The following is a 16,855-nucleotide window of genomic DNA, read 5'->3' on the forward strand; positions in this document are numbered from 1 at the left end:
CAAAATGTGCACTGTTGGTGTCCCTCCAGGAACAGGGTTGGGAAACACTGAGATAGATAGATAGATAGATAGATAGATAGATAGATAGATAGATAGATAGATAGATAGATAGATAGATAGATAGATAGATAGATAGATAGATAGATAGATAGATAGATAGATAGATAGATAGATAGATAGGCTAGTTCAACACTCTGGGATGACCATCACCCGAGACTAAAACCACCAAATTAATCTATTTTAGAAGGGAAACAAACATGGTGTAAATTAATGTATGGCTTACTTGTTAGTTTTGTCCGTTTCAAGTTCAAATTGATCCTCACACGAACACTGAAGTAAACGTCTTCATTGTGAGACACAAGTGCCCAGCTCCCTTCAAGTTATCTGCTCTTCGGAGTCAGTATGGCATATAAATATAGGCATTAACATATTAGACGAATTCCTATATAGATGTTCACTTTGATTGGAATTCGCCGTAGCCCAATATTTTCGCTGAGATGGGATTTTCAAGGGCAGTTCCTTCTGAAATATGAGTGAGTTGCCGACCTGTTGCCGTATGTCCCTTATTGCACACCGTACTTGTGTGTTTATGATTAATTCAAGATGGCGCTGTCCATGAAATGTAGCATGAAATCTCTGTTTCGTTTTATTCACACGAGTAATTCCCATCGACGATTATTTAAAGCTGGGAAAGCGACGGGAACAATGGTAAGAAGGTCTTTTCTTTTTACTATTGTTTTATTTGCCAGTTTGAGAGCTTTACGGAGGATCTGTTATATGTTCACCTTCAGTGGAAACCTCAGTTCTGTAATGCATTTGAAAGTATCCGACAAGTGTAATTGTCAATCTAAACACATAACAGTAGCCTATATAGTCTTTTGTGTGACTAATAGACTAATGTGTGAAAACGGCATTGTTTAAAAATCGCCTTGCTATTGTTAGTTTTTTGTCTTGTTAGTTGTAAGTGCCTTGTTGCTAAAGCTTTTAAATGTCTAGAATAGTTTGATATTAGTGGCAGTAACATGTATTTAGCCAGGATTACATGTGACATGCAGTTAAGCATCTTGACATCGTTGTTAACTGCAGTGAGTAAATTAGGATCTGTGGTGCTGCAGAAATGTAGCTTATAAGCACAAAAAACCCTTACACTATCAGAAATTATTAAGATTTTTTTATTTATCAGAATATTTAAAGGATTTCTTTAGGATCATGTGAAAACTGAAGATTGGATTAATGGCTATATCATAATATAACTGTTTACTGTATTTTGAATCAAATAAATGCAGCTTTGGTGAACATAAGAGCCATCAAAAACACATTTTCCCCTCATGTCCAAGAATCTTTCACTTTTTGTGTGATCACACAATAACAACATAAAGATTATCTCATGATTAAAATATTACACTTTTTGCAGCAGAGTTTGGAAAAACAGCATCATATTGTAAATTCCATTTTATTTCAAACATACATTGGGAAATGTTTTGTTGTGTTGTTCAACTCTGCTGAGAGGTTATAGGTTCATGACATCCCTTATTCCAAAGACTTTGTCTATTCCCTTGTGCTGAATTTAGTTGTTTTAAATTATGAAAATAGTGAAAAAAACCGAGTTAAAAGAGGTTGTGTCTCCCCCCCCCCCCCCCCCCCCCCCAAAAAAAAATTCTTAGAGTACTGTGGCTTGGCAAATTAGTTGTGGCAAATCTTATGTTTTTCTCTGTTGTATCTTTCATGATTTCTGTGAAACAAATTCTCTCATTTTGTATTACAATACTGTTTAAGCATTTAGGTCTTTGAATTTTATTGTATAGATTTACGCCAAAGGACAGAAACTTTCTTGGAATATTTTCAAGTCGAATAAAATAAAATTTGTGATAGCTATAGAATTCCCTGTAGAACATAATTATGGTAGTGCAGCTAGTGCCTATTTAAATTTTGACAGGAATGAAACCGAGGCTGTGAGGGATTGAAGTACAGTGGATTATACAGTTTATTAACAACATACATGAAACGTCTTTCCGGAAATACATACAAACTAGTTGAGAAAAACTCCTTAAAACAGTTTTGAAAGTTGTGAGTTCTGAAAATGACTTGATCTAGAGTCTAGACCAGGGGTGTCCAATCCTGCTCCTGGGGGGCCACTGTCCTGCAAAGTTCAGCTTCAACCCCAATTAAACACCTTAGCTAATCAAGGTCCTAGCATTCTAGAAACTTCCAGGCATGTGTGTTGAGGCAAGCTGGAGCTAAACTCTGCAGGACAGTGGCCCTCCAGGACTGAGTTTGACTTTATACACCCCTGATCTAGACCTACAGTGCTTGCCATTGTAAAGACTGTAAGTCTATCCCTCACAGCCTTGTTTTCTTCTGTGTTAAATTCAATATGGTGTCTAACCTGACTAAGGTCTATTGTGATGTGTATCCAATTGAAGAAAAAGAGTGAAGACTTCTTGAACAAGAAACAACTTGGGGCGGGACTTGATTTTGTCCAATAGGAATTGTTTGGATGGTTGTGGTTTGCTATTGCTTTGATGACATATGAGTGACAGGTTGTCCCGCCCTCGTCCCAGTAAACACATCATTAGAGAAGAGATGATGTCGCTGCAAGATGGAGGGGAAGTTATTTTGATTAAAGATTACGAAGGCACATTAATTTAAAAATAATGATGTGCATGGATAATTCATTTATAATAAAACTGCAATATTCCATTAAAAAAAACCATCAGATTTGATATCATGGTGGTTGAGTAGTTGACAGAAAATGTACATTAACTACTTTTTTATTATTATTTATTAAAATCTAAACCTATACCACTTTTATATTTAGATTATCTTGACCCTCCTTGCAAAACTCACTTGCTCATTCTTGCTCAATTAGCCATGTCTCACTGTTAGGAACCATCCTAAAATAACAGCCATCACAGCCTTTTTTTCTATACGGGAATCCCGGTACTCAAAGTGAACTGGAGTATGTTAAGGAACTGTTAATTAACAATGCAATTCCCTAAGTGTATGTAACTCTAACTGGACCTAAGCACAGTAAATTATAACTGGTGTGCGTTTTACTGAGCATGTGAAGCCCCCACTGCCTTGACTTGATTGACAACCAGTTTTATTTGATGGCTTCAGCACACTTGCCATGTAGGAATGTGCGTTCACCGCTGGCAGCCAGTCTCTGTTTTGTTAACTACAGGCAGTGTGTCGTTTGGGACGCTAAAGTGCAGAGTGCTGCGACTGTGGGAGTAAGGTTACAGAAAGACGTCAAAGCCATCCCAACAGTCCTTTATTACCAGCAACAACATTTGAAATGAGGTGTTGGTTTTCATTTGTTTTAATTCTCTCCAAATGTCGGGGACTGTGTGCTAGTGTGGATGTTCACAATGCTGCTAGGTGTGATGTGCTAGGTGTGAAGTGTATTCCTGGCAAAGGAAGGGTTATGGAAAGTCATTTAATAATGGTGTGAAAACCCAGAGATGAGCACAGATTTGAATAGTTCAAATAGATTTCTCCCCAAGAATAAGTGAGAGGGGAATTTAACTTAATGAAATCTATGCCTATAAATAAATTTTGTATTTAAAAATGTCAAAAAGGGTCTCAAATCAATTCACTTGGCAAAGGAGCACTTCAATAAGGGGATTAGTCACTTCGATTTTCTTACCACCAAAATCAGCAAGTTTCGACTAACAAATGTTAATGAAATTCAGCATTAACCTTTCACTCTGTGTTGAAAACTCTTGTTTTGTTTCTGGAGCTGCTGAAATGCCCCTGTTGTGTAAGTGTTTTATGCAGTTATTTAGACAATAAAACTCATGTCAGTTTTAAGCTTTTGTTCCAATCACATCACATCCATGAAACTTCCCTGATTATCCTTCCATACGTTGCTCCAAGCTGTGTTATAAAACATGACGCTCCCTGTTCGGCCCTTAATCGCCTGTGGTCTTAATGGCTGATATCAGTCATCGCAGCCTTGTGTTGCACAAAAAGGAAACGGCTCTTAATTCTTCTTCGGGTCTAAATGCTCTAACTCTCATGTCAGCTAAAACCATTAAACCTACTCCCAGAGCCGCCCGGAGAGGAAACCGTAGGAAAGGAGGCGCACATGAGCTGGGACTGATTATATTTATTAATTACCCGATTTGTTTTTACATGTCAGCTAAGCACTTTATTTCACACTCCGCTGTGTAATTCAGTTCATCATTCTGAAGGATGAACGCAATATGTGCTGAATAACCCCTCCAGATCCCTCTAGCGCTCATAATATTTTTGATAATTTAGTGTATTTTGGCTCTAAATTCCTGTCGAGTAAAGCGGGAGTTTTGTGCCATACTCTGGCCTGTAGACTTATGGTAACAGAAAATCTGACGTAGTTAATTGAATTGCACCCACTATCTGGTATCAAGCTCAAACCAACAGTCAGCTCTGCGGGAAATTAGAGGGAACGAGGAGAAAAAAAAAACCTCTGGATCATGAGTTCCTGAGTGTTACCATAATTACACATTGATAAATTTATGAGGTGTGTGCAGGTTATTTCTGCATCGTTGTGACTTTTATGTGTTTCATTTGTCATTAGTAGGCTAGTGCCTCTGCGTTTTTCCTGTCGAGGCTCAAAAGGGAAAAAAGGTTGAAGTGGATTTGTCCTTTATTTGCTTAGTAGTTTATAAAGGGTGTCCAAATATCACAATATAATCCATGCAAGACATTTATCCTTCTCCATGCCAGGCCTTGGGTTTTGGTTTAAGATTTCGGCAGCCATTTCTGGGTAGCTTGCAAATAATTATATTTCATGTCAGACTAAGCGTAACCTATCTTTTAATATGTAATGCGATCAGCAGAGGGAGGATTGTATTGAAACAAAAGCGATTGGTCCTAAACGGTTCAGGGTTTGGCCTCCGAGCCGCGGTCCGTAGTGGAGCGTCTGTCCCGTCCTGGTTATTTTTGGAGCGCGGTGCGGCCCTTTCTGCTGGGAGCGCTGTTTTTGAAGGGACTCCAGCCCCATTAATCAGGCCGGGGACCCCACGGTGTGAGAGGGCCCCCAGCCCTGGCTCTCCACACTGCGAGTTTCTGTTCCTCTCCCTGCGCTCTCCGCACAGTGTGAAGCGTAGAGGAACCTCATCAATCTCACCTGTCCGAAACGTCAACCGCAGATTTAATCAAACGCTCCGTCTCCTGCCCCCCTGCCACCTCCTGTACACCACCCTCCTCCCCACAAAATACCTCTGTCTCCTGCTTATTCTTTCTCTGCTTTTTTGGCTTTGTCACTCATATTCTCTAATGTGTTTTCCCCTCGAAACGGGTCTCGTTCCTGTTTTATTTTCAGTCGTTCGCACTTCGCTTCAAGCTGAGTGTGTTTCAGTACGGCAAAAACACACATTCCCCACCGTTTCGGGCACGGGAAGGTGCATAAAAATGATTTTCTGCTCTTTACTTCACCAAAGCGGGGCTTTGTTGGGTAGCCCAGCGGAGAGTGGCAGGATTAAGGCATGTGTTTCTGCTGTTCAGCGTGATGTCTGTTTTAATAGGGTGAGTGAGGCGATGCTGATAGACACTGTAACAGTAGGTTCTGTGTGTCTGAAGCTTAGTGGGGGACAAATGGACTGGGGCGGGAGGGTCAGAGGTGCCGTTCAGAACCGGCCTGACGCTCCCTCTCTGATATCAGCTCCTGTGGAGAGCTTCTCCACATTTACTGAGCTGCTGATGCTTTCCTGCAGAACCATAAAGGGTGGTGAAAGGTAGTGTTGGAATTGGCGTGCAAAGATGGCCGTCTCTGCCGAGATGTCAGAGTCCAGCTAGGCTGTCTGTTTCGTCAAGGTCTTGATGGCTCTTTAGGGTTCTTATCGTTTCTTTGTGAATGTCTCCTCACTGTAAAAATTAATTCATGGCAACAAATTTTTTTCCATTACTTTAACTCAAAATAATTGAACTACTTTCAACTTTATTTTTAAGTTATAAGAGATACAACTAGACAAGTATTTTTTATTTTTTTTATGAGTTGAAATGACTGTAGCCCGTTTATTGTACTTAATTTAAGGCAGCAGCTGAACTTAATTTTTTAATTCAGTGGGTGTTTTTTTTATTTGGTGGAATTTTTTTCGCAGTGTGTGCATAGCGGTGGCCAGTTGTTGATTGCAAGCTCATTGTGTCAGTGGAGACCCAATGCTTTGCCTAAATAAAACGGTAAATAAAATGTCTCTATAAATCAAACAATGAAATGATTCTATAATTTTTATGTATTTATTATTTTATAGGGTTTGTGAGTGTCTGTCACTTTTACCAAGTGACAGACGAAAAATTTAGATTTTGATTGGACACAGCCTTTCACGTCAACAAATGAAGTGTTTTTTCCCCTCTATTTGAAAACCACTGGGTTATAACATAACAGTCCTTTCTGAGCATTAAAAACCTTTAGTATAATTGCTAAATATTAAATTGTTTTTACAGCTAATCTAATCTGTTTGCAATGAAGATTTAAGTGTTAGTTGTTATTCTGTCTATTCTAATGGTGGCATTGGAGCCTAATTTTACAGTAATACTTTCACAGTAATACTTTTTATATACTTTTTTCCAATACTTTCACTATGTTTATAGAAAAGAGTCAGTCCATGTCAAGTGGTCAAAATGGAGGTTCTTGACCTCTTTTTGTGTGCGTGTGTGTGTCTGTTGGTATTGCAAAACCACCAGTTTTTTTATTTTAATTTTGATGCAGAACTTTACCATTTTTGAGCCACGAGATGGAATCACCCAAAATACTCTGGACCTCTACTCACTGGCAGTTGACTGAAAAGCCAGTATTATCATATACTGTATCTATTTTTTTCTAGACTAGCTCTCTCTATCCTGCACCTACTGGAACACACACAGACACTCTTACAATTAAATACTCCTACAACGTGCCTACATGAGTGTAAGAACAGGGACCGTAGGTGTACCATGTAACCCATCAGCTTGCGCACACACTTGTACGGTTTAATGTGTACTCCATATGCTAGACCTGTAGGGATTTCTTTGCTACTTTGCTGCACTGTGGTACAACAGTGTTGTGTTTGTCAGTGTAAAACATTAGGAGAAAAGTTACTGCTCCTGCCAGGTGTCATCAAGACTGGGTTTGTGCTGGTGGGACAGCTGAGGAGAGAGAGCAAGTCTATAGTAGATTTGAGTAAATGGGTGAAATTACTGTTGGTGAGAATGGGATTTATTTGTAAAATTAAAAGTATTTTATTTCACATTAGACTTTAAATGAACAGGGATGCTGTCTAACATCTGTGTTTGACTTAAGCATTATTTATTCCTGACGCATTACAATTTAGAGCCTCAAGACTTGTACATTTCAGAAGTCATTTCACTATGAAGTCAAATTGCATTAATACATAGTTTGATGTACAATGTATAAAATAAATAAGCTTTTTCAATTGACTTTAGTTTAGACTAAACAAGGAAATTTTAAAAATGCTGTGGTATTTATTTATTTATTTATGGCATCAACACATATAAATAAAGATTGCAGAATTAGGAATTTCTGTATTGTTTAACTGATGTCCCTATCATTGTTAAAACCTTCCTTAATAAATAATGAAGATTCACATTGAAAACAGGTATTTTCAGGTTACTATGTAATGTACCTGTTGAATAAAATTCCCCCATCATCACACCAGCTGCCAAAAGAATTGATATAAAAAATCTGATTTTTAAGACATTCCTTATTGTCAGTAGATGGGAGGTGCGATATGCTGATTATTCCTTCGGTATTTGGGACTAGTGTTGTTTCAGCTTATGTGTGATTGTCTCAAATGACACCATTACCATGTCTGGATGGTTAATGATCGGCCGGAGGGGAAGAGGGGAACAGCGCAAGGTGAGAGAACACATGAACCAGGCTCCGTTCTGCCCCAAATCACTTCTGACACCTCAGAGAGGCCCTGTGCATTCAGGCCACTGCACTGCAATTACTCACCCAGTAATGGCATAAATAGCCTACTCTTTCCTTATATATAGGCTAACTAGCTAATGACACTGCATCAGTGATTGTATTCCCTTGGCTATAGGCTTCCCTCAAGCCAAACTGATTTTAGATCAGCCATAGATCTTAGATTGTAAATGGACCCAAAAAGAAGTTACCTCATACATGTGATGCAGGTGTTAACGGCTATTTTCATGCAAGTGTGCTTTCCGTGTTTAAATATTCTTATGTTGTAACGGTAATCTTTTCTTAAAGACTAGATTATTTGGGGGTTTTGAAAGTTGAAGTTTTAAAAGTTAGAGTTTGGAAGTTTTGAATTGAGTTTTTTTTTTCAGAGCATCAACAACGCCTGAGCTTACTGCCTCTAACCACTGTCAGAAACATGTCTCATCTAGGCCTGCTTGTAACAAAATATTTGTCCAGAGGTCTGTAGGCAAGAATCTCTCTTTTTTGTCCCCATAAAGACTAAGGAGTAGGGGCTTCCTTCTCTGTCCTAGCATTTTAAAATGAGCTCTTTGTTTTATTCTTCGCAATCTTTAATATACTTTATGGGTTTACAACATCACACTGCTTTCTTCTATTGCTGTTTCGGCTAGGACCACTACTGTGATTGTTATTCCACAACTATGTCACTCTTAAAAGCTGCTATTGGCTGGCTGTGAACTGTGGAGTGTTTTCATTGGCTGTGGAGCAGTTCCGCTCTAGCACTTTCTCACCCGGTAGGGTGCTCTGTTAGTGTGAGACATATTTTGGATTTATCGCTTTGATAACATTCATAAAACTGTGTAAGGCGTCCGCTTTCTTCTTGTAGGTGCACCACCAAATTTTGTTACATTCACTTTTATGCCATCTTTTGTTTCTCCTATTATTGTTTGTCTTTCTTCTTAACCGATTTTGTCTTTTTTTTTTTACCTACAGAGCCTCCCTAAAGGGCAGGTTTTCTCAGGAATCCAGCCCACGGGTGTTCCTCACTTGGGGAACTATCTGGGAGCTCTAGAGAACTGGGTGGCCCTGCAGGACGAGTACAGTACAGTCATGTACAGCATAGTAGACCTTCATTCCATCACCCAGCCTCAGGACCCTCAGATACTGCGAGACAACATCCTGGACATGGCCGCCAGTCTGTTGGCCTGTGGCATTGACCCGACTCGCTCCATCCTCTTTCAGCAGTCTCAAGTGAGTCCTGCTTTGAAGACTTGCTTCCAAGTAAACAACATGTATTTAATCACATTAAAGGGATCGTTTATCCAGACATGAATATTCTATCATCATTTACGCACCTTCATGTTGTTCCAAACCTGCATGACTTACTTCTGCTGAACTCAAAAGAAGATATTTTGATGAACTGTTTTTATCCACACAATGAAAGTCAATGGAGTCCAAAGCATTCCACAGAAGAAATAAAGCAATGTAGGTAACTTTGGGATGACATGAGGGTAATTGGTGACAGAATTTTCAACTATCCCTTTAAACCATGCATAACTGCTACTAGTATAATATTTTTGAACTGTGCAGATCTTTGTTCTTCCCTACTGCCTAAACAATATCAAATAACGTCAAAGGCACCTTTCGAATAACTTCAGAAGTCTCATTCTAAAAAGGCGTCCGGTCGTTTTATTGGGCTGAACTACTGGCAGTCAGCTAAAACATATTTTCCATCACCAAATATTTATGTAATGGAGTCTAGCTTTAAATGCGTATTCTACCAACCCGATTCCTATCTCTACAAATTCTCGGAATGGGGAAAACGCATAGATTCGTTTTCACAGTTCACTTCAAAGTGACCACATGAAGCAGAAAGAGGAGGATAATAATAGATTTTACTGTACGCAGCAACTCGCTAGCTGTCTAGCACTTTTTCTCTCGAATTGAGCAACTTTTGAAGGGTAACTATAATAAGTGTGGACATGTTCTTCCTCTCAGCCACCTGATATGCTTTCAACTGTGTGTGTTTGTGTGTGTTGTGCAGCAGAGTAAAAGTGTGTTGGGGTTGTGTGTGTTTTCTCACTGGAACTTTGCAGCGAGCATGTGAAAACACACACACTCGCACTCCCCCTGATTTTATTCCATTTTAACTTCATGCCACATATCTTGGCAGGACTGAAGACCTCCCATCGAACATACGAGCACAAGACTGTTCCACATGTGAAAATAATACCCTGGCCCAAGGAAAACACTTGGCTTCATTGAAAAAAATGGTGACAAGCTAAAATCAACCAAATCTTAAGTACAGGGCTTTGTGTTATAGCTATATGTGTATTTGCAGTAAACTGCACTTGAAACTCTTTTACCAGAACAGCATCCACACCTTCACGTTTCTTTTAAATTTGTTTTCACTGATGTTTCTGAGGAATAAACAGTTTATATTTAGGGCTCTATTGTTTCACTTACTCTTTTTGTGTCTCAATTGATTGCACATATCTGACAAATGAGGTCATCTGAGATATCCACCACCACCACTATATCAAATTTTCTGCCATGATCCCTCAGTCATCTTTGTATCTGCTGTCTCACCCTCACACATAGATTAGCTAACTGGAATAAATATCACATTTTATATTCATTCCTCTCGGGGAGGATGCCTCATAATAATCCATTTTGTGAGAGTATATGAGAGATGGTGGCCGTGTCGCCAGCACCCATAAAGTTTAATTTTCTGAAGCAGAATGATGTTGAGGAGTGTTTTTCTTTCGAATCTGTGTGTGTGCATGCTTCCGGGAACTCTTCTGGGAACTGTGCAGATTTGAAAATAGCAGTCAAATAAGCTCTTTCATGATTTTGTAATGAGAGAAAGACTAGGTTGAGTTTGGATGCAGAGAGGCATCCTTACTGTGCTTCTGTGCACCTGTTTGGAGGTGGGGAACATCTTGTTCTCTTCACTACCACACAGGGGCGCTACGAAGATGCCTAGTTTATGCGGAATGTACTGTCACTCTACATATCAAGAGTAATATATATAATAATAAAATTATAGTAATTTATTATATATAATATCATGAATTATTAATTCATAAATATCATTAAGTTTTTGTGGAGTTGCACTAAATTTTGCAACCTTAACTAAACTTGCCATGTCCTGAAAACATCAAATTGTCTGATATTTTAGAAGACTTATTGTCCTTGACACACACTCGTCTATGTGATGGCCTTTCCTGTTTGGTTTTCTAACTCAGAAATGGAGAAATTCATTCTTTTAATGAGGATTTTTCTTCATTATGATATCAGGTAGAGCTGCAGGTGCATTATTGAATCAATTATTCAAGAGATTTGTTTCATAAACTGATTCATCCAGTAATGAAACAAGTCAAGTATTTATGAGTGAGTTATTGAAGCATTCATTCATTCAAACAATTTATTCATATTAATTAAACCTTTTTTAATAGACTGCAGCACTGAACATTTTGTCAGAACCTCTAGTAAATGTAATGTTATTTTGTGTCTGTTCAGAATCGTGGGAGAATCATGTTCTCTGTTTGAAACAAAAAAAAATCGTGATTCTCAATTCATCCAGAATCGTGCAGCACTAATGTCAGGACAGTTCACTCTGATTTTGTCAAAATAAAATGAAATGTACAGAAATGTAAAAACTTACTTGCTTTCTATTATCATAGAAAAAGTGTGTTCAAAGCAATGCATGAATGAATTGCACTTTTTTTTTTTTTTTACTTTTTTTTTTAATTATTATTATTATTTGCCTTTCTTTAATTCACAATGACAAAAAAACAAAAAAAAAAAAACAACAACAACAACAAAAAAAACAACAACTAGTAGGGTGCTACAAATACAGGTCTTCCATTTGTTTCATACCTTTGAGTGCGTTACATAACAAGTCCATTTCCACCATCGTATTTTACATTTATGTGCTTCCAATCTCAGGTCGTGGGTCATTTTTTCCATTGCACATATTTCCTCCATTATATTCCTCCATTGGTCCAGACTCAAAGGTTCACTTTTCAACCAATTCCTCGTTATAACTTTCTTACTCGATATCAGCATCACTTTGAGTAGATAAATGTCTTCCCCTTTAACAGCATCTTTAGTTAACAGGCCTAAATACAAAGACTGTGGGTCATTCTGTATTTTGTAACCCAAAATTTTTTCCATTTCTGTTACAATAGATTCCCAGTAGGGGCGAATTTTTATACATGACCAAAATATATGAGAATGATTGACATTGACATCCCCGCAAAGTCTCCAACACTGTTGTTTTTTTTTAACTGTTTGCTTTTGATGAGGGGGGTAATGAAGTATCTCACCAAGTTCTTCCAGCCAAATTCTCTCCATTGTCTGGAGCTAGTAGAAGTTTGTTGAAAAAGACAGATCGAATGCCAATCATCCTCTGACAATTTAAGCTGCAGTTCTACTTCCCATTTCTGTTTTATATACAGTGAATCAAACCTATTGCAATTTTGTAAACATTTGTACACCCTGGATACTGTTTTCGAGGGTAAATGTCTGTATGCCCCCGCGATCATATCTATTAAATCACTGCCCTCTTGAGAGAGGTGATTTTCTATGTCTGTATTATAAAAATGTCTTAGCTGGAAATACCTAAATAAATCAGAGTTTTCCAGGTATGAATTGCACTTTTAATGTATTTCTTAATAAATAAATTGATCGTACAAAGAAATGTGAAAATCGAATTATTATACAATTGATCTATGCAGGTCGCTGAACATGCTGAGCTCGCATGGATCCTAGGTTGCCTCACCAGCATGCCGCGTTTACGGCACCTGCCTCAATGGAAGGTAATTACAGCACTTTTTTTATTTTTTTTGCTGCCGCATTTATCAGTCGTTTTATTTTTATCTGCTCGTGGTCGTCTTAAATAAAAAGATGCATTATTTATTAGAGCCCTCTAGAAGATGGTAGCTTGCCAATTTGAATGTTCAAGCCTCCCTCTGTTTGTTGTCCATGTGGCACGGCAACAGGGTTTTCCTGTGCCGGTCGTGAGGGTTGGTGGACCTGGCAGGGAGAGACAGGGCTTGATAATGACTGTGATTCACCCAGAGAGGACACCCTTTTATATTGCTGCTGACGGAGCGCTCGGCCAGAAGCCTCCCACCGCTGCAGGGAAAACACCTAGCTGTTTACTCAACAGCTGAGTGCATGTGAAACGTGGCGGAAAGTGGCCTTTGGATGCTGCCTGTGTGCGTTAATGTGGCAAAACTCGTTCATTCAGCCCGATCTGAGACAGCGCTTGATGTTAGACCTAATTGTAATAAGAAAACAGACAGTTGCAGCCAAATGTAATGAAAGGCGCTTTAGATTTATTTCAAACTTTCCTCTCTGTCCTTCCAGTGGTAAATCCTCCATTTCTTGTCCTTGCAGATGAAGAGCATGGAGAAGAATGAAGGCAGTGTGGGGCTTTATACGTACCCAGTGTTACAAGCAGCGGATATTCTGCTCTACAAGTATGACCGGCTCTGCTCTTGATGTGTTTTGTTCTTAGTGCGGTTATATTCCCAGCTTTTTGTTTGAGAGAGACTGATGTTATTGTTGTGCAGATCCACACATGTGCCAGTAGGGGAGGACCAGATCCAGCACTTGGAGCTCGCCCAGGACTTGGCCCGCATCTTTAACAACCAGTATGGAGAGTTCTTCCCCGAGCCTCGTGCCCTGCTCAGTATGTTTGGAAGTTCTTGTATTTATCTCATGACATTAACTTCTCATTTTAATCAGTCTGTTTTTCTCGTAAAAGTTCACCTGCACACAAACTCTATAAAGTGGAAAAGTACGACCAATTACTCTGTGTCATTCAGCGAACACACAAATGAGTCAGTGCTCTCAAGTGTCTGCTTTCCTCTCTGTGTGTTACACGTTCGCACAACTGCATACACTCGCATAATAAGTCGTCCGCACACATGGCAGGCATGTTGGACCATCAGTTTGAGCTACAGTCTTTCATTCTCTATAATTATCACCATCTTAAAAGCACAATATGAAGCCAGTCATGTGTGCAATGGCGCTGTGATTAAAGGAATGTTCTCTTCCTCCTCTATCTGAGTGATGGGGTGATAATGGATTTGGGGGGGTTTCCCTATAGTGACTTCACAAAGGACCGGTTCACGTCGCTCTTCTTACATGTGAAGGAAGACCGTGCCTGCATTCTGGAGCCAAAGCTGAAGAAGCCAAACAATATCTGTTGCACTGAAACCAAATCAAAGATCCGACCAATAGAGCCCATCTGTGCTGTGATCTCACAAAGAAATTATATTTACACAACCGCGTTGCTTTCCTGAGATACTTAATTTCAATCTGAGGAGTGTTTGAGTGTGGTCACTGTTTAATGCTAATTTACTGAAATTGATTGTATAAAAAGTGGAAAATTGCATTCTGTGATTACTTTTGTATTGAAATAATTAGGCAGTATTGTGAAAGGAGCATTTCAGAGAAATATGTATTTTAAACTAGCATGTTTCCTGCACCATTACATGAACGAATGAGCCAGTTCATTTAAGGAATAGTTAAAAAAAGTAGTTCAAAGTTTCAATAAAGCAAATCCCTTACAGAACTAAATCATAGTGGTTTCTGAATTCAACATCCGACACCTTTTGTGTCAGTGACTTTCTATTATTAAGTGAAATGCTGTATTAAATAGTCTCTTGTGCTCACCAAGTATTTGATCAAAAATACAGTAAAAATAGTAATATTGCAAATTCTATTTTAATATATTTTAAATGTTATTTATTCTTGTGATGGGAAAGCTGAATTTTCGTCAGTCTTAAGTGTCACGTGATCCTTCAGAAATCATTCTATTATTATTTATTATTCTAGTATCATTCTTTTTATTATCAATGCTGAAAACATTTGTGCCGCTTAATATTTTTGTGGGAACCGTGTTTTTTTCCCTCCAGGTTGCTTTAAACAGACCATTTAAAAGAACAGGGTTTATATGAAATAGAAATCTTCAGTAACATTATAAATGTCTTTACTGTCACATTCCGATCAATGACCCTTAATGTGTCCTTGTTTAATAAAAGAATGATTTAAAATGCTTAAAAATAAAATATTACTGACCCCAGACTTTTGAACAGTAGTGAATAGGAAAGACTACACTCTGAGAACTGGTACGGTACACTTTAAAAAGTTTAGTTACTTGTAATATGTACACTTTTGGTACAAAGGTGTACCTTTTGAAACGGTACTGCCAGTGACAGCTTTTGTGCCTTTTTTTTCTGAGATTGCAGATGAAATGTTTAACTTTTCCTGCCTTTTAACTCTCAGGTGTCACTCGAAAGGTGAAATCTCTCAGGGATCCATCTTCTAAGATGTCCAAGTCAGACCCCCAAAAGTTATCTACAGTCTTCCTGAACGATACACCTGATGACATTGCCCTTAAGATTCGCAGAGCTGTGACTGACTTGACTTCTGAAGTGACCTATGAGCCTGAGAGTCGGCCAGGTGTATCAAACCTAGTCTCGATGCACGCGGCTGTGACTGGACAGAGCGTGGAGGAGGTGGTTCGGCTGGCTAAAGGTATGGACACTGGACAGTACAAGAATGTGGTCGCCGAGGCTGTTGTAGAGAAGCTGCAACCCATTCGGCTGGAGATCCAAAGACTGAGGGCCGACAGAGGCCATCTTGAGAGTCTGTTAGCCAAAGGAGCAGAGAAGGCCCGCGGCCTGGCGGTTCCTGTGATGACGGAAGTCAGGAAACTGGTGGGCTTTTATTATGGCAATTGATAAACTGTGAGATGCAACAAACTCTTCTTTGTCTGTCTTGATTCTTTTAGTTTACTGGTGAAAAAACTTTTGGTAAGTAAAGGTACACCACTGTCACCATATATTGCCCATGTCCGTTCAAATGCTCAGTTTTGTTTAATTACATCCTGTAGCCTACTTTTGACCATTTTCAATTTATTTGAACAAAAATAAACAATCTTATGAATTAATTGGTAGATGAATAACTTGCGTTCAAAATCCTTTTCAATCTCACCCGTGCCTCAACACACAACTGTTGAGCAGGAGAACCTGCCAGACTTGGAGTTGTGGAAAACTCTTGGCAAAGTCTGCTCAGTTGACCTCACACACGTGTAAGAATAATAATTTAATTGTAGCCTTTTGCACTGATTTTTTTTCTCCTATAGGAATGTATCTGTGAAGAGGTTTCAAGATTGTCTGTCCAAGGCAAAATTATATGTTTTAAGGAAAGGCAATTGATACAATTAGAAATGGTTCATGTTTTAATGTCTTGATAAACTTAGTCTAAGATGAACCTTTTATCATACAAAATTGTATTCCCATTTATCCCTGAAAGGTTTGTAACAAATACATGAATTTAATATGCCAGGAGTGTATTAGGAAAAATTCTCCCCCAATATATATATATATATATATATATGTGTGTGTGTGTGTGTGTATATGTATATATATATATATATATATATATATATATATATATATATATAGGCTATATATTTATTTGAAAGATGCACAGGCTGATATTCAAATTCATAACCCAAGAATGGTTTAGTTGTTATAGCCTAAATGAGTGTTATTTAAAATGAGTTATGCTTGTAATTTTAAATTGGGGACGATTTCAAATCCGAGGTCTTTTTCATATAGGCCTACTTAAATTCCGGTTTATAATGACTTCAGCCGATTCTGCCTACTTTTCGATGAAATAATCCTAAAAGAAGTCGTCATAAATCAAGAAAACATTATTAACTGCACACTCATTTTCTCTGATTCTTTTAAATTGCGATTGGAAACGTTTTCATCGTCACACTGCACAGACATGCATTATTCTCCAAGCTGCGTTCTGAATTCAAGGATATATGGGAGGATTAGATGGGGAGTTTATTCGTTCCACAGGGCAATTAATGATCAGTCCAGCAAAATGATTCTTTGTTTAGGGATGTTTTTTTTCTCGTTCTCTATAGCCTGACGGAATGGGGAAGAAAAGACG

General features: G+C 38.5%; 1 protein-coding gene across 1 annotated transcript; it reads left to right on the forward strand.

Annotated features, from left to right (window-relative positions):
• Nucleotides 1-574: 574 nt before the first annotated feature.
• wars2 (tryptophanyl tRNA synthetase 2, mitochondrial) lies at nt 575-15,839 on the forward strand. The gene is made up of 6 exons (XM_056241502.1): nt 575-708; nt 8,864-9,121; nt 12,613-12,693; nt 13,277-13,359; nt 13,453-13,571; nt 15,173-15,839. Exons 1-6 carry the CDS (start codon nt 604-606, stop codon nt 15,628-15,630), a joined length of 1,104 nt encoding a protein of 367 aa, XP_056097477.1. The 5' UTR covers nt 575-603; the 3' UTR covers nt 15,631-15,839.
• Nucleotides 15,840-16,855: the final 1,016 nt, after the last annotated feature.

This window comes from Rhinichthys klamathensis, unplaced genomic scaffold, assembly GCF_029890125.1.
Source record: "Rhinichthys klamathensis goyatoka isolate OS25496 unplaced genomic scaffold, OSU_Roscu_1.1 h1tg000021l_1, whole genome shotgun sequence".
In the NCBI taxonomy this organism is placed as follows: Eukaryota; Metazoa; Chordata; class Actinopteri; order Cypriniformes; family Leuciscidae; genus Rhinichthys; species Rhinichthys klamathensis.